Source organism: Periplaneta americana, chromosome 15 (genome assembly GCF_040183065.1).
Source record: "Periplaneta americana isolate PAMFEO1 chromosome 15, P.americana_PAMFEO1_priV1, whole genome shotgun sequence".
Lineage (NCBI taxonomy): Eukaryota > Metazoa > Arthropoda > Insecta > Blattodea > Blattidae > Periplaneta > Periplaneta americana.
Genome location: NC_091131.1, coordinates 48,334,530 through 48,359,569, shown reverse-complemented (window position 1 = coordinate 48,359,569; position 25,040 = coordinate 48,334,530). Strand labels below are relative to the sequence as shown.

The 25,040-nt window shown below is 35.4% G+C and overlaps 2 protein-coding genes across 7 annotated transcripts in view; one reads left to right on the top strand and one right to left on the bottom strand.

Moving 5' to 3' along the window:
• The first annotated feature begins 494 nt into the window (after positions 1-494).
• On the top strand, positions 495-20,037 carry RfC3 (replication factor C subunit RfC3). Its single transcript, XM_069847073.1, has 9 exons — positions 495-746; positions 844-908; positions 1,978-2,105; positions 4,783-4,945; positions 9,556-9,715; positions 10,641-10,852; positions 12,589-12,666; positions 18,032-18,226; positions 19,812-20,037. Exons 1-8 carry the CDS (start codon positions 703-705, stop codon positions 18,184-18,186), a joined length of 1,005 nt encoding a protein of 334 aa, XP_069703174.1. The 5' UTR covers positions 495-702; the 3' UTR covers positions 18,187-18,226; positions 19,812-20,037.
• Positions 19,250-25,040, bottom strand: part of LOC138714857 (carboxypeptidase D) — a 250,889-nt gene continuing 245,098 nt past the window's right edge. For 4 of the 6 annotated variants that reach the window (XM_069847066.1, XM_069847068.1, XM_069847070.1 and 1 more), the window contains one exon: positions 19,250-19,878. In XM_069847066.1, coding sequence (XP_069703167.1) covers positions 19,726-19,878 — 153 coding nt within the window. In that variant the 3' untranslated portion in view covers positions 19,250-19,725. Of the gene's footprint in view, positions 19,879-22,827; positions 22,940-25,040 lie in introns of all 6 variants that reach the window. The other 2 variants (XM_069847071.1, XM_069847072.1) reach the window with 2 other exon arrangements.

Below are 25,040 nucleotides of genomic sequence, written 5' to 3'. Positions count from 1 at the left end.
GTCGCCGCTTCTCTTTCCCACGGTTTTGATGTCACGTGAAATTTTTCTCTCAGAAATCGTTTTCCATCTTGAGATGTGATGAATCACACACGTCATTACCTGTTTTACGTTCATGTTCTCCTATATGATGCCGCGTTTCTCAGACCATCGTTGTTATCTCATGGGAAATGAGGTTGGAAGGCCTGCTGCCTAGACAGAGATAGATGATGAATGCAGTAGGGGGTAGTGCATGGAAGTGCCTTGTTGGCGGGCTACTTATCGAACCCCTCGATGTTGAGGGTAGTCTACATATGCAATGCAAGGGGCAGACCGAAGACACCGTTGCCTGCTAGTGCGGCTTGTGCGCGCAGATGTAACAGGAGAACAAAATCACGGTGGAGAGCAATCGGAACTAAAATACAAGTTGTATTATACAATAAAATCGGGAAGTTCAATCTGTGTAACTACGAAGTCTCATGCGATCAGCTGTTGCACCGTGGGAACAAGATGCGGCGACAACGAGGAAACATTAACAGGGACGCAGAGATAGAGAGGAGGTCGTTCAAAGCGCAAACGACAAGACTCTGCGCTATTAATTTCTCATACATTTTGGCGGGTTGAGTATGTGCTATGAAAAATTTCAAGGCGCGTCATATTAATTCTAACATTGAAAATAAACGCTGAACACTAGGTCTGTAATATAAATAAGTGTCATTTGATAAAATGTCAAATAAGCATAAAGATTCAAAAGGACCAAACTTGCCATGGTATGTTTACATTTAATAGAAGTGGGGAATTTAATGTTTATATATAATGTGAGGTTAGGTTGTCATATGCATAATTTGTGTTTTTGTTTATTGACAGGGTTGAAAAATACCGACCTGCCAAACTTGATGATTTGATTTCTCATGAAGATATAATCTCAACTAGTATGTATATTTAATTATTAAAACTTTATATTTTAGTATTTCCGCACCAGTTAAACCAGACACTTAGAAAACGAAACTTTATATTTTAGAATTTCCGTAGGTACTAGTTATACCAGACATTCAGAAAATCATAACAGTTATGCATTTGCTTCAAAATTACAGAGCTGAAGATGAATAAATAAATGAATAATTGTTTGTTGTTTTAGTAGTTGCTGGTTCATTACTCCATGTGCTCATTTTGACAATAAATAGGCCTATCAAGTCTGTGCACAAATATTGTATGAATATTCTCCTTGTGAAAGAACTAGCTTTGCATAATGATTTTTCTGAAGCGTTTGATAACTCATTGTGTTTTTGCCTTTTTCAAATTCACAATCCTGTTTGTAAACTCTGCTTGAGGTTGTATGAATATCTTTGCATCCTGACGCATTCACATTCACTAACGAGTGTTCCCTGTATTCTCAATACACATTGAATTCGATGTAACATAGTACAAAGCCAATGGGAAACTACCAGAACACATACAGGTAACTTTCAACCATCTTTCAGAGAATAATACCGGTACCCCTAAGTTTCACATACTATACAGCAAGCTGTAAGTAGGGCTATTAAGAAAACGGTATGCGTAAGTGCATTGTCCAAGTGACATTGTAGCCTAGCTGTTAGCGAATGAACACGTTATGTATTCTAAATAATCTGTATTCTTGTTACTAAATATGCAACGTTTCCTTACATAATTTAGGATTTTTTCTTTAATAGAGGCATATTATTGTACACTTTTTATTGTGAATGAAGGCAGTGATTTAATTTAGTTATTTTTGGGCCCTATAAGTTACCGGTATAGGTAACTTAAACTGTGTGTCAAAAAGATATACCGGTACTAAAATAATATGATAGGAAGATGTCGAATTACCATTGAAAAAGCATCCTGTTATCTTTCTCGTCGACAAGTTATTTACGTTATTTAAATGTTGTAATTAAGAGTCAGTGTACGAGATTGCAGGTGGAAGAAAGCAGCTATTTTCATGTGCCCTGGAACTTATATACTGTAATACTTTTATGTCTGCAGTTAATAAATTCATTAAAGAAGACCAGCTGCCTCATTTGCTGTTCTATGGACCTCCCGGAACCGGAAAAACAAGCACAATACTTGCTTGTGCTAAGCAGCTATACACACCAAGCCAAATTAATTCAATGGTATATGTGTTCTATTATTTAGTTATAATATACGGTAGTTGTAAATTGGATTAGATTAAGAATATGGATTAGAAGGCGAGTTTTCATAGCTCTAACATTAAAGCTTTATTGTATTTTCTTTACCCAATCTACAGAGTCAAAACTAAGGGACAGGCACTTGCTGCCGTCTCACAGCATTACAATCTGACAAGCAGATCACCTGCTCTCGCAGATAACGTTCTTGCCGTCTCACAGCACAACAGTCTGGCAAATGATCTTTCGCGTAACTAGTGAGTTATTTATTTAGGCTTACAGAAAAGAAGAGAATTTTGGAGTGATTGCTCAAATTGTCTGATGTCCTCTGTTACGTTCTATACACATGTTGCAGTGATGTATAAAATTCTGGGACACTATATATGACGGGAAAACTCAACGGACTAATTGTCACACAGGAATCTCTCAGCTCACAAAGAATACTGGAAACTTAGATTTATAGATTTGTCTTATCAGTTATTGCATCCCGTGCTGTGGCATCGTGCCTAGGACTTGCATTGCGGAATGCACGCTGGTTCGAGTCCTCCTGAGGGAAGAAATTTTTTCATGAAATTTCGGCCAGTATATGGGACCAGTGCTCACCCAGCATCGTGATGTACTTGGAGAGCTACCATAGGTAGTGAAATCCGGTTATGAAAGCCAGCTATAACAGCTGAGTGATCATCATGCTAACCACACAATATCTCCTTTCTGGTTGGATGGTCTTCCGCCTCTGTTTGTGCATGTGGCCATGAGAACAGCAGCAAGCTGGATTATTATTATTATTATTATTATTATTATTATTATTATTATTATTATTACCCAAGTGCCTTCATGGCATGTTACGGGGATACCTTTACCTTTACCTTTTACCTTTACTACTACTACTACTACTACTACTACTACTACTACTACTACTACTACTACTACTACTATTACTATTATCGTCGTTATTGCACCATACTCTCCAGTCAGCTTTCTAAATTCTGTTGAGGAATGTGGTACAAATTGTTAAACATAATTAGACACACAAAGAAGCATTTTCCTCGTTGAAACGTATTTATTGAAGCAGTCATACAAGTAGGTTTACACAAGTTTTGGTGGCACTTTCCAAAAGCTACACAGCTATCGAATCAGTGTGTTGTTAAATTATTTAATAAGTGGCCAGAAACAAGTTACGTTCTCAGTAAGAAAAAACGTTGTACATGACTAATACGAAATATTAGTGAGGATGAGCTCCAACAAGTGTCCCAGAACTTCAAACATTACTGCACTGTGTGTGTAGAACGTAATGGATGACATTTTGACCAAATACTCTGAAATTCGGATAAGATTCTCTCCATTTCCTTACGTTTAAATAAATAGCTCACTAATTATGCAAAAGTCTAATCTACATTTCTTCTAAAAATACACCATGCTTTCTCCTTTATTTAAATCTGTGTTGGTTTAAATGTAATGGCCTCGCCAATAGAGAAGTTGCCCTGATATGCTTTTCAATCAGTTTTAAAAGAAAGGATGATAGAGTTAGACAAATAGATCTATATGCTTTATCTTGGCCATATATGCTGTGGTTAAGTTTCAGGGTAAACATTACTTTTACATACTTCTTGGTTTTTTGTATACAATGGATTCTCATTAACACATTACTATGATGTACTGAAGTACATATTATGGAGTTTCAGCGCAATAATTCTACGTTTCCATATTGTGAAGAATCGGTAAAATGGAGAAAAATTCTCTCTGACACTGGGACTCGAACCCAGCATGTAAAGCTGGAAACCTGGGTTCGAGTCCCAGTGCCGGAGAGAATTTTTCTCTGTTCTACCAATTCTTATTAACACGTTTTTCTAGAGACCAAAGGACATTTAGACATAATAAATGTGAAAATGTACTATGGTTTTAGCATGTATTTAGTAGAACTGGGACTTCCATAAATAGACGTTCTATATGGGACAAAGTTGTAGAGTCCTGCATTTACTTATTTTGTTCGAATATGAGAAAGCAATCACGTAGTTGGCTATTAAACTGCTAGATGATGAGAGTCTAGGAGGCTTTATTGCTCACCAGTCACCACTAAACTTAAGGCTGGTTCACAATTAACGAGGAACGGAAACAACAACGAGAACGTAAATAATGTAAAAATAAATGTATTTAAATGTAAGCGTTCACAATTAACTATTGTGAATGCTCTCATTTAGATACATTTATTTTAACATTATTTACATTCTCGTTGTCATTGTCGTCATCGTCATGGTTTCCTTTCCCGGTTTATTGTGAACCAGCCTTCAGAGTGAGAAGTGCTTGAGACAAGCGAAACATACTTTATAGTTAAATGTTGGAAATTAATTTAATTGTAGTTTACTGCAAATATGCTGGAGGAATCAAACTGTAAATATAATATATTGCTATAATGAGAATTATGTGAATGTAATGGGATTTAGCCAATACATAGTCAATATTATATAGTCATTGTTGTTCCTTCCTACCATTAATTGTAAGGCTTGTTGTGCGTAACATTTAAACAGCTGTATCTCCACACCCAATGAAAATTGGACACATGTTTATATGAACTTTTTTAATCAAAATAGTCCATACTATCACTCTCTAAAATATTTACTGTTCCTTCTGAATCACCTGTAATACATTGTGAGTTTGTATGTTTCAGGTGTTGGAGCTGAATGCATCTGACGACCGTGGTATTGGTATAGTTCGTGGTCAGATATTAAGCTTTGCGAGCACGAGGACTATTTTCAATGCTGGATTCAAGCTCATAATCCTGGATGAGGCAGATGCCATGACGAGTGATGCTCAGAATGCATTGAGACGAAGTAATTCACATTCAGCTCTCATTGTGTATAATAAATAATTATGTCCGAAAAGTATTAATTTGTTTGCGTAAAAGTCATGATTGTGGGTGCGAATTCCATCTTTGTTATGGATAATTGTTAAGTGTTAATGTGTTATATTTTATCTTGTGTGTTAGGTTGAAATTGGTGACAGATACAAATGCATATTGTGATCAGGGTAAATTACATAAGAAACAGTGTAGAATATATTTATTGCTTTGTTGTTCCTATTACTTAATTGCAGAAGTTTTGTATAACTACGTACATTATACAGAGAGATCAACTGAAGTACAAACCTGCACACAGTGTTTGTGCTATTGTCAAGTGCAATGTCCATTGCCTTGTCCGGGCATTGTTGGACTGGCAATGATGTAACTGTACATATATAATTTCCTCAACTATTTATGGAACAAAGCAGTTAAAAATTACTTATCAATTTTATGAAGGAATGTATTGAAACTACTGCTTTCATTGCCCACCTCTTTAAGATGCCATCTGTCACCTCTCTATTAGTTTTTGCTCAGAAATTGTGGTAATCTCCTTATGGATATTAAGTTCTATTTCTTCCAGGGTTGTAGGTTTGTTCTGTTTTATGATTTATTCCAGAGATAAAAGACACAAGATTAGGTCGGGAGCTGAGGGAGCACATATCTTTACTAATAATTCTGTCCTGGTTGAAAACTCTCTTAATTTCTGTCATCAAAAAATTGCTGTATGAACTGTGATAGAGTCCTGTAAAAAAACAAAATTATGATCCATTTTGGTTAATTCTAAAAAAAAAAAAAAAAATGGGGCACAAAATCGTATTTATGTGTGGGCATCAATAGTTGTCTCATAAAAAATTGGTCTTATGATCCTTTTGCTACTCATGGCTTGCCATACACCAATTTTCCAATGTGGAGGGCCACTTCATGGAGTGGAAGATATTAGATTTTTCAGAGCATCAATTATGATTATTCTGTTAAGTCACATATCCATGAAGGTTGAACCAAGCTTCTTCCGAGAAAAATATTAAATGTGGGCTTATTTCTCTCATTATTCAGAATCCATTCACAAAATGTACGTATGGTTGAAGTTCATGTGCCACAATTATTTTATACTGTTTCAATTTTAACAGTTTTGTAGCTCTTTGTACAAAGTCTTTAAAAAGTTCTGTTTGTTGTGAAAGATGTTGCATGGATTTTTAGACCAGAATTTTCCAAGCAATGCCCAGTGTCATCTAATGTTTGTTCAGTAAGAACCCTGCACTTAGCCTGAACACTTTCTGACACAAATGTATTATAAATAGCTTATCGATAGATTGTTGTACAACCTGGAACTTTTACACCCAAAAATTTTTCTTCTAAACAACTTCGAATTTGTCGAGCTGACTGTGATAACACATGAATCATAAATAAATACACATTGTTCAGTAGAAAACATATGTTGAGCCATAAGATATTGTACTTTTTAGACAATCATTCTTAAAAGTAGATCTTTTAATGCTAGGCAAGCCTGTTAAAAATTGACTATTATAATATGTTAGTGTGTGAAAAGTACTTTTAACACTGACTTTCAACTGTTTGTGCTGATTCTCAGTTGTTTCACATCAGATGTCACATGGCAGCCATCACATCCAATCAATAAAGCAGTTAAAATTATGGCAGGCCTACTTTTTAAAAATGTCTGCTTTTAGTCAAGAAATGTACACAAATTAAATAAATTTCTTCAACAACTATTTAATTGGTTAATATATGAAACAAGAATTCAATTCAATTAAAAGAATTAGGGGACTCTGGAGTTTGAATCACGAACCTCTTGCTCTGCAGTTAAATGCTGTATTACCACTTTGTTGTAATGTCTAAAGGAGAGTTATTGTATCTATACCAACATGGACGTACAGCTGTCTAAAAATAGTGAATGACATACATGTTAAAAATTATTTTATTTTGTTTGTAGGCCTTGTTTTGCAAACGTCATTACTCACCAAAATAAAATGTAATTTGTTACACTTGTTTCGTAAATAACATACACAACAAACAAACATTCAACTCTTAAGGCCAGGAATACATGGGCATGCTGCGGCAGTAATGCAACAAGGGTCGAACAGAATTCGAAGTCTCGTTCGCTCATTTGTACGCAATTTCAAGCACGCGCTGCGGCCAGAACGCGCACACCTCAAATGCCGTGCAGCGATCCGTTCCTTGTCGGTTTTTCTCGTGAACACAAAGGGATTCGTTGCCGCAGTGAGGACGGGTTCATTGCCGTTTGTCTCATGAAGCGCACACACCCCAAGCATGGAGTGGTCTGAAGTAGATTGGACCTCATAAATTATGTCCAGTCTTGTGGAATCCTGTGATATTGACTGTTATAATAAAAACAACAGAACGTGCCAGTGAATACGCAAGATGAGACAGGGTTCCAAAATGAGCGAAAAAGCAGGATGATAGTACAGAACTACTGACAGACGCTGTTGGAATGATGCAAGCCGCTGCTGGGACGTTAATTTTTTTAATTAGTTATTTTACGACGTTCAATCAACTACTAGGTTAGGTTCTATTTAGCGTCGATTAAATTTGTGATAGCGAATTGGCAATTGACGAGATGAGGCCGAGAATTCGCCATAGATTACTTGACATTCGTCTTACAATTGAGGAAAACCTCAGAAAAACACAATTAGGTAATCAGCCCAAGCGGGAATTGAATCCATGCTTGAGCGCAATTCCGGATCAGCAGGCAAACGCGCTACAGTCTGAACTACGCCGATGGTTTCTGGGAGGTTAAAGATCACTGTTGAATAGTGTGAAGTCAAATCATTTTGTACTTTCTTTTATCGAAAATAATAGGATATCATGAGACTACTAAGAAAGGGATTCAGCAAGCTATTTATGACATTCAGGTGAAAGCAAAACGAAACTTCTTTGAAATACCAACTTACTATGGACAAGAACGTTTTCTGCACCTTCATTTGATGTCTTATTCCCAAATGGGAATTAAATTATTAATTAAATTAAATTAAATTAAAAACATCATTTGGCAAAGTCGGCCTGAGTAGCATACTTGGTATAGCGCTGACCTTCTATGCTCAAGGTTGCGGGTTCGATCCTGGCCCAGGTCGATGTCATTTAAGTGTGTTTAAATGCGACGGACTCATGTCAGTAGATTTACTGGCATGTAAAAGAGCTCCTGCGGGAAAAAATTCCAGCACACAAGCGATGCTGATATGACTTCTGCAGTTTGTGAGCGTCGTTAAATAAACCATAATTTCTTTTTATTTGGGAATCAAATTTTGTTTACTCGAAAAAGAAAATGTTTGTAGTTTCATTGTATATGTTTCTTTATTACAATGCGACTTCGAAATATTATTGATTTTTCTGTGTGTGATATTTCGAATTTTTTAACTGTAATTCTCTCAATGTCTTATTATTTGTATTGCAATTAAAATATCCCCATTAAAGAAGCACATTATGTTGGCACTATGATTTAACTCATCGTGATATTTTTCTTTAATGCGCTGATAATTGCTGGGAAAACTTCTGGAATTATTTCTCCAATCTGTTTTGAAATATGCAAAAGGTATTGAAGCCTTGTAAACGAATCCCCTGTCACCAAGAATCATAAAGTCAGTGCGAATCTAGAATATTGATATATAAAGACAATCAACCAAAAATACTGTTTTACATGCTTTTTTAATTACACAATAACATTCTTCAAAGGATGAATTGAGTTTAGTACAATAAATAGGCCTACTGTCCTATCTTGACTTCAGATTGGTTCTCGCACGTTGGTGGCTGATTTTTTAGTTTGGCCCAATTTTTATCAATAATTCTCCAGAATTGGTGAAAATCAGCCGAGTAGTCCTAAGGTTTTTATACTGGCCGCTTATTGAAAGTTTATTGGATTTAACAAATTACTCCCTAGCAGCTTCTTGTACAGTCTGTAGGTCTACGTTTCTTTCTGTTGAAAATGTATCCTATTACTACCAAAGCGCAAATAGCAGTAAGCAAAGCTTCCTCGTTTTCCATGGTCGTGCATCGTGCTAGATAGAATGGAACTAGAAAGGTGTTCAAGGCTTGCGCGCTACTCAGATGGTTCGTATCGTGCGCACCGCTTGTTCGAGAGTGTACAGTTTCCTCTGCGCATTACATGTAATGCCGCGTTGCGCGTCCGTGTTTCCCGGCCTAATAAATGAACTGCCTCACCAGGCAGCAACTGGCTTACTGATGTACGTTGATGCAAAATGTCATCATCGCACACTGGTTAGCACTTCAGTGACTCACCTTGTGATAGATTCATAGGTAGTGCATAGAATGTATAATGAGAAAGTATGTTCCACTTCCATGGCAATTTTTATATTACTTATTTATATATTTTTGCAGTAGGGTGACCTAAATATTGTTTATTGTGCATTGAAACATTTGTCACGCAACAATATTCCAGGTTTCCTTAGAAATATCACATATATTTTATTGCTGTTTTCCAGGAAGATCACATGATTTGATACAGACTATTGTATAACTTGAAAATGGCACTGTATTATTGTATGCTGCTTTTTTTGAGCGTTGCATTTACCTTGTGCTATGGTTAGCAAATATATTGGTGTTTTGTTGCAGTCATAGAAAAGTTCACAGATAATGTGAGATTCTGCATCATCTGCAATTACCTAAGCAAGATAATTCCTGCACTGCAGTCACGATGCACAAGGTTCCGGTTTGCCCCTCTCACTCCTGAGCAGATCTTGCCAAGACTGGAATATGTTATAGAGCAAGAAAAGTAAGTGTTTACATGAACATCACATCACAACCTACACATTCAGTTCATTATTAAACTTGGATTAATTAGCTTCATTTTGCAGGCTTTTGTATTTTCACATTTTCATTCATAAATAGTGAAATATTGTTATAAATGAACGTCAATGTAACAAAATATTCAGTATTACCAAATTATTTTCCGTCCTCTGCCTTTTTCCCATTTAATTTAATGTTAACATTTTTCAGTTCAACGAATTTCGTTTTTTACGAAAAAATGAGCATAATTAAGATTTCACTCCCTTGCTGAATAAGCCTACTTTTTAACGGAAAATGTTTTTAAATTGGGCCATCAGAACCATAGTGATCTAAGTAGCATGGGAGATGTTCTGAGATACAGTAGAATTCCTCTTATTCGGAACCAAAGGGACCAGACTAGTTCTGGATACGAGATTTTGCCGGATAATTGAATAAATAACGGTATATACAAAAAAAAAAGTTCCTATTTCTTAGTGCATATGTTGAAACTGCAGCCATGTGAAGCTTATTTCACTTTGAGAAAGTCGATGAATTGCCTTATTTCATAAAATGCTACCCTGTCGCGTAAAATGAGAGATAAGTACGTTGCCAGCTGAGGAAGCACTATTTTGTTAAGCCCACACGCTGCTTAATTTTTCGGTATTCTTTCATTCTGGCTCCAATTTCGAAACTTTACAATTAGTAAGGGTAGCTGGTTTTTTATATATATATAGTTATCCACCTCCTGTGGAGATCTACGATGTGCGCAATTTGTGGGGAGTTTTTGGCACGAATTTATCAGTAATTCCTTTTTTTTTTTTTTTTTTTTTACAATATAAGTATCACTGCAAGTTTGAGCAGATTTTAAAAGAACACATTTTTTGGTTGTTCACTTTGCAACATGTTCTTCAATTGTTTTTTTTCTTTTTCAGTGTAAATGTTACTCAAGATGGAAAGAAAGCATTGCTGACCCTTGCTCTGGGAGATATGAGAAAAGCACTGAACATCTTGCAGAGTACATCAATGGCATACAAAGAGGTTAATGAAGATAATGTCTACACATGTGTTGGCCACCCTCTTAAAAATGATATTGCCAATATTGTAAAATGGCTTCTTAATGAAGACTTTTCATCTGCATACAAAAGTATCCTTTCAAGTGACTCAAAAATTTTATACAAATATATATATATATATATATATATATATTGCCATGTTGAGATTATCTGATCTTCTTAAGTTTTGAGTTTCTGAATACTGTAGCATTAAACAGTTTCAGTTCAAGTAACGCACACACGCATGCACCCATGCACACACAAACACACACACACACACAGAGTGTGTGTGTGTGTGTGTGCGTGCATGCACGGTTTTTTTTTTCCGGACTAGTGGAGGTTATACTCATATAAAATACCTATAATAATAATCCGTGGCGCTACAGCCCGTGAAGGGCCTAGACCGACCAGCCGGCTGCTGGCCTCACGCCCACATGTCGAAGCAGAGGTGGACGATCATCCAATCAGAAGGAGGTATCTTGTGGTTAGCATGATGATTCCCCAAGCCATTATAGCTGGCATTTGCAACCGGATTTCGCTACCTATTGTAGCTCCCCAAGTGCATCACGATGCTGGGTGGGCACCGGTCGCATACACTGGCCGAAATTTCATGAGAAAATTTCTTCCCCCTTGAGGACTCGAACCAGCGTGCATTCCGTAACGCGAGTCCTAGGCAGGATGCCTTAGACCGCGACGCCACGACGTGGGACATGAAATACCTACAGTAACTTTTAAAAGACCAATGGGCCTCTATTTGAAATGAAAAACACACGATGGCACTCAATTTCAGGACTTTTCAGTTGATTTTCTTTGTGACTTTTTCTAATGAGTATAATAAACTGACAAATGAAACAGAAATAAACTGGCAAATAAGCCAGGCAAGTCTGTCTCGTCTTACAATCGTTTTTCTATATGTGTGCACGTGCACTTATCGGAATTCATATTTGCTGAACAGGTAGAAGAGACAACCCACCTCTTGCCCCTGTATTATTAAAGGGATTACAAAGTTAACAAAGTACATATTACTATTAAGAAGGTAAGTTTCTTTCTAATGAGCCTGGTTATGAACATGTAATTTATGTTTTAGTATTCATATGATTCAATTTTAAATGTGGGTTTTCTTAAAAATAGAAAACTGTGTTAGAAATTATTATAAATAATTATGCAACTATTTTATATAGATTTATACAGAACTAAATACATTTGTCTATTTAAGCGAAATATCTTACTTTTGGGATTATTTGTGTGGCTTTTAAATGAAAATGAAAGGAAAAAGTCTCATAAATTATTGTTGTTGTTTTCTAATGCCAGGCATTTGACAATAAAGTCATTTGACCTCTTGCACTCCAATATTTTTCAAAGATATTATCATGGTCGGCCACTGAAGCACAGATTTTGAGGTTTGTCTTCTTGGCTGATGTTATACCACCAGCATTCCATTGCAAGATGTTTAGTTGATTCTGTACCATTAAAGTAGTCCCCGCCCGGAGATCCGATTGGGGGACTATTTTACCTTCGGATAATTTTACCTTAATGGTACTCATCATAAATTATTGTAACATGATAAAATAACTGAATTTTTACAAAACATATAATGAGAATGTGTCACAATGTAACACTCTTTTTTTTTTTTTTTTTATAGTCATGCCATTTCTACGAAGTTTTGTTATTTTAAGTATCGTTACTCTTTAAATAGCAATAATGTTTTGTCTTCCCATAAATTTAACTCTGCTCTCCAATTGTAAGCTCTTAATTTGGTTACGAAATTTATAGAAGTACTGGAAACTGACAAGAACTTTAATATGTTGGCTTCCTTAACAAATGTCAGAAATCCAAGACCTGAAAACAGCGAAGGGATTGGCTTTACAAGATATATTGACAGAAATTCATCTTTATATTCACAGAAGTAAGTATTTTAATCATTGTGGACTATACGTCTTAAACCTACTAATCTGTTCCGACTTCACAAAATTGAAATGTATCCCCATTGGTCCTTTCAGCTCTTCCTTGGTCTATCAACATTCCATCTTTCTGTTGGTCTGCAGTTGTAAGCTCCTTGTGTGATAATGATGACTGATGACTTAATATATATGTCAATATATAAGTCGAATATGGAGTAAGGCCACTATGGGAAAAGAACCGAAGGAGAAAGATTCGATCCGGTGCAGTGGGTTGAACTTCGGCGCAGATCAGTGGTTAGAGCACCCAGTGCATAGAACTGGGGATCCCAGGTTCGATCCTCGGCGCCAGAGCGAATTTTTCTCCATTAATAACGAACAGTTCTTTTATTTAAGCTTTAATTTTGGAACCTGACTGTTTGGGTAGCTAATTTCGACGGACCAGTTTCATGTTGCTGTGAAAAATCCAAGAATCATTGTAATTACTCTAAATTTTGTTAATGATGTTTCTTATATACCTTAAGTGCTAATTAGAATGATGTTAATTGGATTTTCACTGCAATATGAAACTTTAAAATCTAGTTATATCAAAACTTTGCATTTTGAGTTGTTTCCCTTTTGAACTGAGCCATCAATTTGTTGTATTCGTCCACCTGCTGTAGAGATATAATAGTATGTGTAGTTTCCTTTGTAACATTTCCCTTGTTAGCAAATTGGCATTATAGCAGAATATGATACATTCACAAAAGAATTTGTCACAAGTCACTAGTTCCACACTATTATGCTTGCATTGTCGTTAGTACATTTGTGAGTTTTACAGTTGTGTATTGAACATAAAGGTAGAGAAGTGACTGCAAAGACAAACTAAAATTTCTTTGAACAAAATGAAATGTTTAACTTTATGTTCTTGTGAACCTTGAACAAGCATAAATTCACTTTTAGTTGTGGAAAGAAATTTATGCTGCATTGACTTACCTTAAGTGGCTTTTTGATTAAATTATTTTAAGAGATCATAAAATATATGGCAGTGTTGTATGGAAATATGTAATTTTGCATCTCTGGTACGATAATGACTCATAAATGGGCTGCAACAGTAAGTTAAATGTAACAATGTCTATGTATCCATAGTAACTGCTGTTCATTTTGAACCTGCTAGTTTGATAGCTATCACAGGTTTTATTTCATAATAAAATACATAGTCACCAGATAGTGGAATCTCAATCAGGAACTCTAGAATATAGGTAAGTAAATAAAAACTGTGCCTCTATATTGCGAGAAATCAAGGCCAACTGTACGGAGAAGCTTGTGAAGTAATCATTCTAGGAAAAATACTTCCCTTCCATTTTCTGTTTTTGGGCAGGGGAAAGTATGGTACGATTTTTTGGTCCTGGAAAAATACTCGTTTTTGTTCACTGATGAAACACATCGATATTTTGCAATAACATCTACTAAGCTAGCCAGTGTCGTTTGTCCGAGTTAATTATTCGGAATATATTGCATAGTCATCTTTACTGATCTTAACTTGTTTCTCCTCTCTTCTGGTTTGAGGCTCAGCACAGCATGGTCACTAATGTTGGAACGGCTTGCTTACCTGTATTGTAGAGGCTTGTCTTATATACGGTGCTTTATTCCAAATCTTTCACAATTTCTGAGAAAGATATTAGTACTCCGTATCCGATACTTGTAGGAAGTTTGATTAACCCTAGGATGCATGGCTTCTTGGACTTACATCAATGCATGATGGAGGCCTTTGAGGCCCCCATTATAAATTCAATGGATATTCTTATCTTTTAAGTTCAATTTCAATGTTGTGGTATTTTTATTCAGTTAGTTATTCAATATTGTGCTATAATAGAATAATTATACACTATGTATATGTTTTGAGTAGCTAAATATGATAAAAATGTCTCTATATGCACAAGTTCTGAAATTATAGTTCCATTATATAAAGTGGTCCTGCGCTGTGTCGTCGTGGTCTAAGGCATCCTGCTTAGGACTCGCGTTACGAAATGCGCCCTGGTTCGATTCCTCATGAGGAAAGAAATTTTCTCTTGAAATATCAGCCAGTGTATGGAACCGATGCCCACCCAGAATTGTGATACACTTGTGGAGCTATGATAGGTAGCGAAATCCAGTTATGAAAGCCAGCTGTAACGGCTGGACGAATCATCGTGCTAACTCCACGATACCGACATTCTGGTTGGATGATCGTCCACCTCTTCTTCGGTATATGAACATGAGTTCAGCAGCCTGCTGGTCGGTCATGGTCCTTCATAGACTCGTGCCTCGGATTATTATTACATAAATTGAATTCCAATGCCCTTTTACTGAAAACAGTCTTCCCAAACAAGAACACTTTGCTCATTGCACACATTCTTAGAACATTTTGAACAACACTGAGCAATTTTTCTTTCTAAGTCACGTAGGCACAAAAAGCATCTTCTATTTGGCATTATTCTTGGATGAAATCCATATCCACCTCCTGGCGCCGTTTGATGGTTTGGATGGTTGATTCTGTGCTTCATATGTGGTCTTATGAGGCCGGGAGGGGAACATCCCTATACACCGGAACTGAGGCCTATTGTGTGCTCTTGAAATGAGTTGCAGCCCAACTACCGCACCCACGCCGAACCGACCTAAGCCCTAATACCCTAACGGCCAGTCCCGTCATCCCTCTAAGTCCGTGTACCATTCCACCACAACAGCCACCACCACATTCCCCCCTCAAACGGTCTGAGGTGTAGGCCACCCCTCCCGTCGGGAGGGGAGTGGGTTCCTTTGCTGGGTCACCAAATACTGTTCTTTGAGATATCCATGGAGGCCGGCCGAGAGCATCAGGAGTATCGAAGGGCCGCCGCAGGCGTGATCTGAAGGCCAAGAAAGACAACCGGAATGATAAGGAAAGGATGACGAGGAGGGGGAAATGAAGTGGCGAGAATGAGTGGAGTTCCATACGCCTGATAAAGTTACCTGATATTCATCCATAGGAGTGATGGAAAACCTCCAAAAAACCTCACACAAGCAACTCTTCTCAAGGGGGGAATCGAACCCCGGCCCGATGGGTTCGGAAGCGAACACATTACCACGAGACTACAGCGGTGGATATTATTTCTATTAGTAAGACACAAAAAACACAATTAGAATAATAAAAATACTTGCATTTCACAGCACTGGGAACAGCAGCTTACTCTGCCAATGTAAATCCAAAAATGATTATAAAATTAAAACGTTGCAACAATGCCACTAGGGTACAAATGTCAGAAGTGTCAACATTTACTCAACATTCACATATTAGCAGTAAAACATAAAATTGTATAGCTGTATAATGAATAAAGCAGGACAGGCCTGAGAGGCCCCCGCTGTGCATTATACGTGTAGAACTAACAAACATTAATTTTAAACAGTTTAATTTAATGTATCTACTTAAACGATCATACAACATGTTCTTAGATATATTTTAGAAGATTACATGAAGTTTGGTGCAATTTCATAATTCTTTAACACATTTAAGAGAGTAATAAAATTGATGAAAGGCCTCAAAGACCCCTGCCATGCATCCTAGGGTTAAGAACTCTGGCATAGTAGGGAGTTCTGAAGCTGTGTCATAGTATCACCAGCATCATTACCTCTAGTCCACTGTGTCCAAGAATCCATAGAAAATGGATTTTATTTTTCTTACGTTTTATCTGTGGCCCACTGTGTCCAAGGAACCATAGAAGATGGATTGTATTATTCTTATGAGCGTAATTGAATTAGAAGATGCAAAAAGGTGACATGTGACAAAAAAGACATTTTATGTTGTTGTTGTTGTTTTCTAATGCCAGGCGTTTGACAATAAAGTCATTTGACCTCTTGCACTCCAATATTTTTCAAAGATATTATCATGACTAGCCACTGAAGCACAGATTTTGAGGTGTTCCGAATCCATGTCTTGGTTTGAGTTGCACAATGGGCAGTTAGGGGACTGATATATTCCAATTCTATGCAGGTGTTTGGCCAAACAATCATGGCCTGTTGCCAATCTAAATGCAGCTACAGACGATTTTCGTGGTAAATCGGGAATTAACTGTGGATTTTGATGCAAAGAGTTCCATTTTTTCCCTTGGGATTGAGATATCAAATTTTGTTTGTTGAAGTCTAAGTATAAAGACATTTTATATGAGATGATAAAAACTTTATAATTCCTGCAAATCATGTTCTGCACTTATATAAAAATTAAGTTACATGTGTCAGTGTACATATTTTGATTTTACAAAGTCTGAAATATGTACGTTCTTGGGCTAGGGAATAAAAAATAAATGTTTATGATTCACATGTCACCTTTTTGCAAATATTTCGTGAGGATCTGTTAGACATCTTTCTTGTCAAAATTATAATTGAGTACCATTTCTCTATTAAATTGTATACATTACAATATAGTACAGTTATGTTTTTTATTTACATGATTTTATTTCTATGTTTTTAGTGAGTTCTTCTTCTTCCTTCACTGTTGCTTACATCAGAATGTTGCTCTCTCCCTTTTGATGTTAAAGGATATTGTAAAAGCTCACTATAAAGTTCATATTCATCAGGATCATATTTTAACACCTTTATTTCTCATGAATTGAAATATTTCATCTATATGCATGTTCAGTTGGAAGACTGATGACTTGATCATTGGACTTAAGGAGCGTGAATGTATGTTTTTCGAGTTCATAAATGAAAGGCCTTGCTGTTACCTCTCCCTTCACATTCTTGTCAAAAGAGATATGTTTAAATTCATTAATTTGAAGAGATACTTTTTCACTTTTTGGAACATGTCTTCCAGAGGACTCATTTGAAAGAAGTTCCTTCTGTAGTATGTTTCCCACCAAGACTAAAAGTTACTGGTTATTTGAGAGTTCAAGTATGTTACAGCAAACCTGCCAGATGTTGATGATTTTAGCATTAGTTCTCCATACTGTTCAACCATTATTTATGGTGAGCTGGCCAAACAAGTAGTTTTATTTGGACAACATTCCTATCACAGGGCAAAATTAATGCCCACGAATAGGGAAATACTATGTGATGGTTTTGAATATATACAACATATCATACAAACCAGACAGCCAACACCAGCTGATCACAGGGTACCAACATTATTCATACTTTGCATAAAGAAAATATGTGCTGCACATGTCCAGTTTTTGCATCTTTTCAAGAATTGCTGACTGCTGTTGCGTTCACATGCTGTGCCACTACAGATCACCTTTTTACATAGAATTGTGTATCTATTTCTGTAGAACTTAAATCCAGTAAAAAGTAAAAATGGCAAAAAATGTCACATGTCACCTTTTTGCACTTTCCGATTCAATTATCTCGTGTACTAACCTGTTATTTTCTTCTCTTTTACAGTTGAACTTCCTTCAGCTGCTCTTGTGGGACTGATAATAAAGATGGCAGATATTGAGAATCGGTTGGCATCAGGAACAAATGAAAACATCCAGCTTAGTTCCTTGTTGTCTGCATTTATTTTTGCAAGAGATTTAGTGCCCGTAGATGACAGTTAACATGATAAACCTGGTTTATGTGCTGTTGGAAGATATTCAGGTATAGGAAGGTTTATTTGTAACGTTTATAATACATGACATATTAATCTAAACATCAGATTAACTTTATTAAGTAGATTGATAATATAGTGGTAGATGTAATCAACAAGTGAAAGGTTTACTAAGGAATGGAGGCATCTGAAAAGTGTAAGAAAAACATATGTAATTCATATTTTAAACCAGTCTTCATATATGCAGCGGAAACTTGGACTATGACAAAAAAAAGACCAGAGCAGAATTCAGGCGACAGAGATGAAGTATAATACAGAAAACATGAAGAGATAGAATTAAAAATAAAGATATAAGAAATATTTTAGGAATTGCAAAGTTGCAGAATATATTGTAGGAAAACAGAATTAGATGGTTTGGGTATGTAATGAGAATGGGTGAAGAGAGATTACCAAAGAAGACATTGAAATTGAAAATAAAAGGGATAAAACCTGTTGGAAGACCTAGAACAAGATGGAAAGTTCAAATAAAGAGGGATGTTGAAAAAAGAGGGAAACCATAGTGAGAAGTAGTGGAAGAGAATAGGTGGGAGGACTGGGACAGATGGAGGATGCTATTCATACTTGATCTCACAACCAGGGACACGAGTCTAGATGAAGAAAAAGAACTGAAAAAAGTAGATTGAATAATTTGATGTCAAAGTAGACCTTCAGCTATTTACTATTGATTTTCTCTTACTTACTTACAAATGGCTAAATGGCTTTTAAGGAACTCGCAGGTTCATTGCTGCCCTCACATAAGTCCACCATCAGTCCTTATCCTGTGCAAGATTAATCCAGTCTCTATCATCATATCCCACCTTCCTCAAATCCATTTTAATATTATCTTCCCATCTACGTCTCAGCCTCCCCAAAGGTCTTTTTCCCTTTGGCCTCCCAACTAACACTCTATATTATGAATATTACCAATTACTTTACTGTAAATTCATTATAATATTCAATGATAAAGTTTTTTTCCCTAAAAAAATGTGTACCAAAAAGGAGATGCATCTTATTTGCAGGCAAATATGCCAATCTAAATTCGAATTTAAAATATTTATTTTAAAATGTTTATTTATAAATAATACACATACATATCAAAATACATTGCCTTTCCTAGCACAGGTTTTGAAGACACATGATTTCAGCAGTCATAGAAAATGGCGACACACTACATTCACAAAACTAAATTCTAATTTCTTATGAAATATAATAAAATTAAACTTTACAAAATAACTGAAGTGTTTTCCTCTTTATTTCTAAAATATTTTCATAAGTTGATGTACTTCTTTCACTATTACTATCGTATTTGTCACTTAATAGTGTCTTTTTTGTGTCTAAGAATGTGTGGTGAGTACAGAATGCACTCATAAACTCACTGGCTTCACTTCTTTCAATTGTTTGTATTGAATTATTTAAACTGTTCCATAACTTATCTGCATAGATTTGCAGATATTGTCCCACAAGTAACAAATAAATAAAATATCAACTTCTTGAAATTCTTGTCATTATCCTAACCAAAGATGTTACTAACGAGATTGTTGAATCCATTGCTAATAGACGATAGAATGCCACCACTTTCATTCGGTTTGGTTACAGGTGCTCCCTGGGGACGATGATAATAACCATGCTGTTGCTGTTGTGGACGGTAGAAATTGTCCTGGCGCTGCAAACAGATTTAAAACATCGTATCAGTAAGATATCAATTGAATAAACTAATATTTTCTGATAAATTTATTTTTTGTGCAGAATATAGACAGGTTTTTGTAACTGTTATGTTTACAGATCTACAACTCATGCAGAAATAAATTTCAAATTAATCATATCATGCATTTGAATCTATCTTCTCTAGGTAATAGACTATGTACAAACAAAAATAAGAACCATTACTTTACATTGAAGACCTAACATTCTAAATGTGCTAAGTACCAATTTTTAAAATTTCATTTTATTCAGTCTAAGGAAAAAACATCCATATGAGAATATCATCCTAAATTGTCTTTGTCGTAGCTCAACTGTAAGCGACTCAACCGTGTGCCAAAAGATGGTGTTGTAGGTATCTCAACATGCATTTCGCAGTGTGTTTTTCATCAATATCTCAGAAAGTTGTTTTTGGCACTTAGCACATTTAGAATGTTAGGTCCTCAATTTATGTTACAAAAATTACCTCCTTTTCCTTTTACGATCCCTGTTAAATAACAAAGAGTTTTGAACATAATGCAAGCTCAAAATAAAAGTAATATTCCGTCCTTTTGAATATACCGCAATTTAAAACAGTATTGTAAAAATAGTGTTTCAGGGTCATGTGTTTGGCATTGATTTCTGTAGTGATTTACATTTGTTCAGTCCAACTTTTCTTCCAACGTTCTACATTTATTTACCAATTAGTTTATGGTTTTAAAATTGTTGAGATAGCCTTGATATTTTCATTTTCTGTAAGTAATATATCAAAATAGATCCATGTTCGTTTATTTTATTGAGTTAAAATGTTCTTAACATACCTGAAATGTCTGTGTTGCATTTAATTCTTTTTACTATTATTTCTGCTAGTTGCAGAAATCTCTTTGATGCCTGATCAAGTCTTTAAATAGAAGAAGTAATAGTAAGCAAAATTAAATACAATAAGGTATTCGAGACAAGTTACGAATGTCTTAACGTCATAAAATAAAATAACATTGTTATTTCGATATGTTGTTGTTGTTTTCTAATGCCAGGCGTTTGACAATAAAGTCATTTGACCTCTTGCACTCCAATATTTTTCAAAGATATTATCATGGTCAGCCACTGAAGCACAGATTTTGAGTGTTATTTCGATATACAGTACTACTTCTAGCAAATGAAAATGTCAGTACTATCTCAACAATTATAAAACAACAAACCAATTGGTAATGGTACCGGTACTGAAAGAAATTGAAACTGAAGTGAGGTTAGAATGTCCCAGAATAAGAAATTTATCATTATACACGAGTTTTTTTTAGGATCTATTAGTCAACTGTTGAAAGTTTTTAGTAATATTTAGTTTTTCTCTTCATAGTCAACCATTGCCTTATTATAGCCTTATTTAATTTACCTTGAAACACTCGCAAATTATAATATGATTGTTACTATATTCGATCTTTGACTGCAAAAATGACAATTGAAGTGCTCCCTGCAAAAAGGCGGTAGATCTACTTTTACAAAATTGTGGAAAACAACAAAAACATCCTAAAAAATTCAGATTTTAACTGAGTTGCTTTCATTTTTCAGAATAAGAGTTTCATTTTATCACTTTCTCAGTAATTACAATCAGCAAATTAGGGGGGTTAAATGTAAACAAATAATGGAGCTACTCCTCTTTTGTAATAAGTAATGTCATTAATTTCAAGGGGTTACTCTTTGAGATATTTTAAACAAAAAGGTTTAATACAATTTTGCTCGTTTTTGCTTCCTTTTCGAGATAAAAATTGTTTTATATGAAACATTACATAGCATGTTTTTGGGAAAGCCATTGATTTAATTCCCAATATGCTCAGTCAATTTAAGAGAACAGTGTATTATTATAATAAATGATTGAAAGAATTTTAGTTTTGTCCTTAAAATGTGAAAAAATTTGAAGCGAACAAATGTAACATTGTAAAATTCCTTTTCAGAACGAAAAGTTACATTTGTTCGGCTCAAATTTCTGCACATTTAAAGGACAAAACTAAAATTCATTGAATCATTCATTATCATAATATACCGCTCTCTTAAATTGATTGAACAGTTTGGAAATTAAATCAATGGCTTTCCCAGAACACGCTGTGAAATATTTTGTATAAAACAGTTTTTATCTCGAAACGTAAGCATAAAACATCAAAGTTTTATTTAACTTTTTTTTTTGTTTGAAATATCTCAAAGAATAACCCCTTGAAATTATTTATACTATCTATGGTTTACCATATATATAGCTCCAGGAGCTACCTCCTTTTTGAAACAAAACGATTGGGAGGTCAGCTCCAATTCCACTGTTGTTGTTGTTCTTGTTGTTGTTATTGTTGTTTTCTAATGCCAGGCGTTTGACAATAAAGTCATTTGACCTCGTGCACTCCAATATTTTTCAAAGATATTATCATGGTCAGCCAATGAAGCACAGATTTTGAGGTGTTCCGAATCCATTGCTTGCCAATTCCACTGTAAGTTACTACCAAATGCTCGGAATCACACTGTTCTTGCACTAAAAGATCGGGCATATTTTTTAACATATAAAACAAGCAAAACATTAATTTGGCCAAAACGTGGAGCCACCCCCTTTTGCAGGGAGCCCTTCAAAAATTCAGGAAATTAAGAATTTCATAATAAATTTTATCCCAAGTACATCAGTACCATGTAATATGACTATACGTTATGGGGCATGGTGATAATTAAACGAAATTTAAAAAAAAAAAAAAAAAAGTACATCAGTGTTTTGTTATGGTAGGGTACTAGATATCGCTGTTATTATGATATATTTCGAACTTGCATTGTGCACTATGAACCACAGAGGTTGAAAGACGTTTCAAGAAGCCATCCCATAGAGAAGAAAGATGCCACAGTAGTAAGAGAGAGTAGGGATGGTGTGTGTTAGAATAGAAGCTCTGAAGAATGTGCTTTTACTTACACACTGGAGTGACTTAAAATGATACTACTGTTTGTGTCTAAGATATGGGGAAGACAATAGACCCTTCAATTGGTGAGGTTTTTTCTGTGGAAAATTCTCTTGTTTCATCTAGCTGAAATGATAGACCCATATTATTTACATACATACATACACATGTTACTTACATAAAATTATATACAAACATAGAATACTAAACTTTTCATAAACTCTCTTGCTGCCAGATGTATGTCATCATAAAAGAGGCTATCTTGAGTACTAAACTGAGAAAATTGCACTGTTCTTTCGTAACTTAATTATTCTCCAATTTGCATTTGCATATATGTCTCCTTATGTAAGGTTATGTTTTTTCTCGCATCCAGCTCCATAGGATTAAAATTTTTACATGCCTACACTCATATTTCCAGTCAACATTCTATAATGAACATTAACCAAAGTAACCACACAGTTCTGAATAATATTTCACGGAACAGTTTTGAAATCCAGGGAATATTCTTCGCATTTCTCTGTGCACTTTTCTTCATGCATTCTATTCATAATGAAACAGTCAAGCATTGAAGCAATCATTGCAGTGAAGAAAAAAAAAAAAAAAACTAGGGTGTGTCATACTGTGAATTTTATAATCAATATTATAATCAGTACACGTAATGGTAAGTCTCCAGTAGAGAATCTGGAGAACAAAATATGAAGAACGAAAAAACTAAAATGAAACTCTCGACTGTGCTTACTTACCACATGACTCAAACTGTGCATCATAGTGACCATATATAGCTATAGTTTATCCAAAATAAGAACTGCCCTTGATGTAAACATTGACCGAAGTACTCAGGGTGGAAGGGAAAAAAAAGTTCATTACATTTCATTTTGTTTGGGTATACGAATTGTTATTTCAAACTTTATAGCAAAGCTGTGCGTACCTATATTTTTTCTTAAAATACGTAATATACAATGCCTTATAATATAATGTGGAATTGTTCATAAAAGTGATTTGTATTGTTGACAAACGAAAGTTTCCTATGGCAATGCATAACAAATATTGTTGCAAATAATATTGTGTTTGCCGAATAAATTGGCAATTGTAAAAGTGTATAAACAGCTGAGATATTTTGTTTAATATGTGTCGTCAAATCGTATTTGGATGTAGTATTCTATATTACGAACAGAGGTGTATAAATGCGAAAAATACATTTGCTGCAGCATAACAACAGGTCAGAGTAGAGTTAAGGTGCATCTACAGTTTCTTTCAATTTTAGGCATGCAACCAATGCGTGCAATAGTGCACAAAACACATTCGATAGTGCATGCCTTTTTCCACTAAAAATGATAGCAATTGAAAGCTACCCGTTACTGGTGGGTATCTTGTGTGTTATTTCATTCAACAGTAGCATGTAGCGAGCAGTTGATTGTTCTAGGTGGTCGTGAGTAAACTGAAAATTGTTTGTTTGGTGATGGTGGATCTTGTAAGCTGAAAATTTCGGCAAGTACAATTAGCTTTATTGAAGATTATCGCAAGCAGGAGTGTCAACCACAATTTTGAGAATCAAACAGGCCTAAAATTGGATTGATAGTTACTATTCATTAATTTATATAATATATCTACACACACTTTATCTCTTCACTATAAGAAAGTTCTTATTATATACAGGGTGGAAGTGAAATAGTCCTGCAGATTGAAAGGGACGATAGGGTACACTTAAGGTACGGTCACACATCGCTACTTTTGCAGCGCAACTTTTGTACTGCAGCTGCAAAAGTTGCGTGTCGTGTTCACACGTAAGCCAAAAGTAGTGCACTGCACGCTACTTTTCGTGCTGTGCAACCCGAGTGCTGCAAAAGTTGCAACTGGAGGTTGCAGGTCTGTTCACACACAAGGCGCTACTTTTGCAGCCGCAGTCATGCTGCAGGTTTCCATCTCCGTGTTGACTTCTCAATATACATTTTGTGGTTATGTTCGCATTATTAAGAAACTCATGCAAAAGCTTCGTTATCTATTATTTGCTTTTCTGTCGTATCTAGTATTCAGAAATTGACATTATTTTTACTATAAAGCTTTTAAAAACTCCTATATACTTAAATGATAACCAAGAGTATATTCACGTAATCAATGTTGGCAACCCTCCTGTTTGGAACTATGCTACGGAAATTAAAAAAAAATAATTATATCGTCAACAATTATGCTCAGACTGTGTAGTGTATTTAATAACTGTTACAAATAA

What these genes read in the sequence shown, in the direction of transcription:
- RfC3 (XM_069847073.1), top strand. Translation starts at nt 703, where the DNA reads ATGTCAAATAAGCATAAAGATTCAAAAGGACCAAACTTGCCATG. An exon ending in CAAGCCAAATTAATTCAATG is followed by an intron (nt 2,106 to 4,782) that starts GTATATGTGTTC and finishes TGTATGTTTCAG; the next exon opens with GTGTTGGAGCTGAATGCATC. An exon ending in TCATCTTTATATTCACAGAA is followed by an intron (nt 12,667 to 18,031) that starts GTAAGTATTTTA and finishes TCTCTTTTACAG; the next exon opens with TTGAACTTCCTTCAGCTGCT.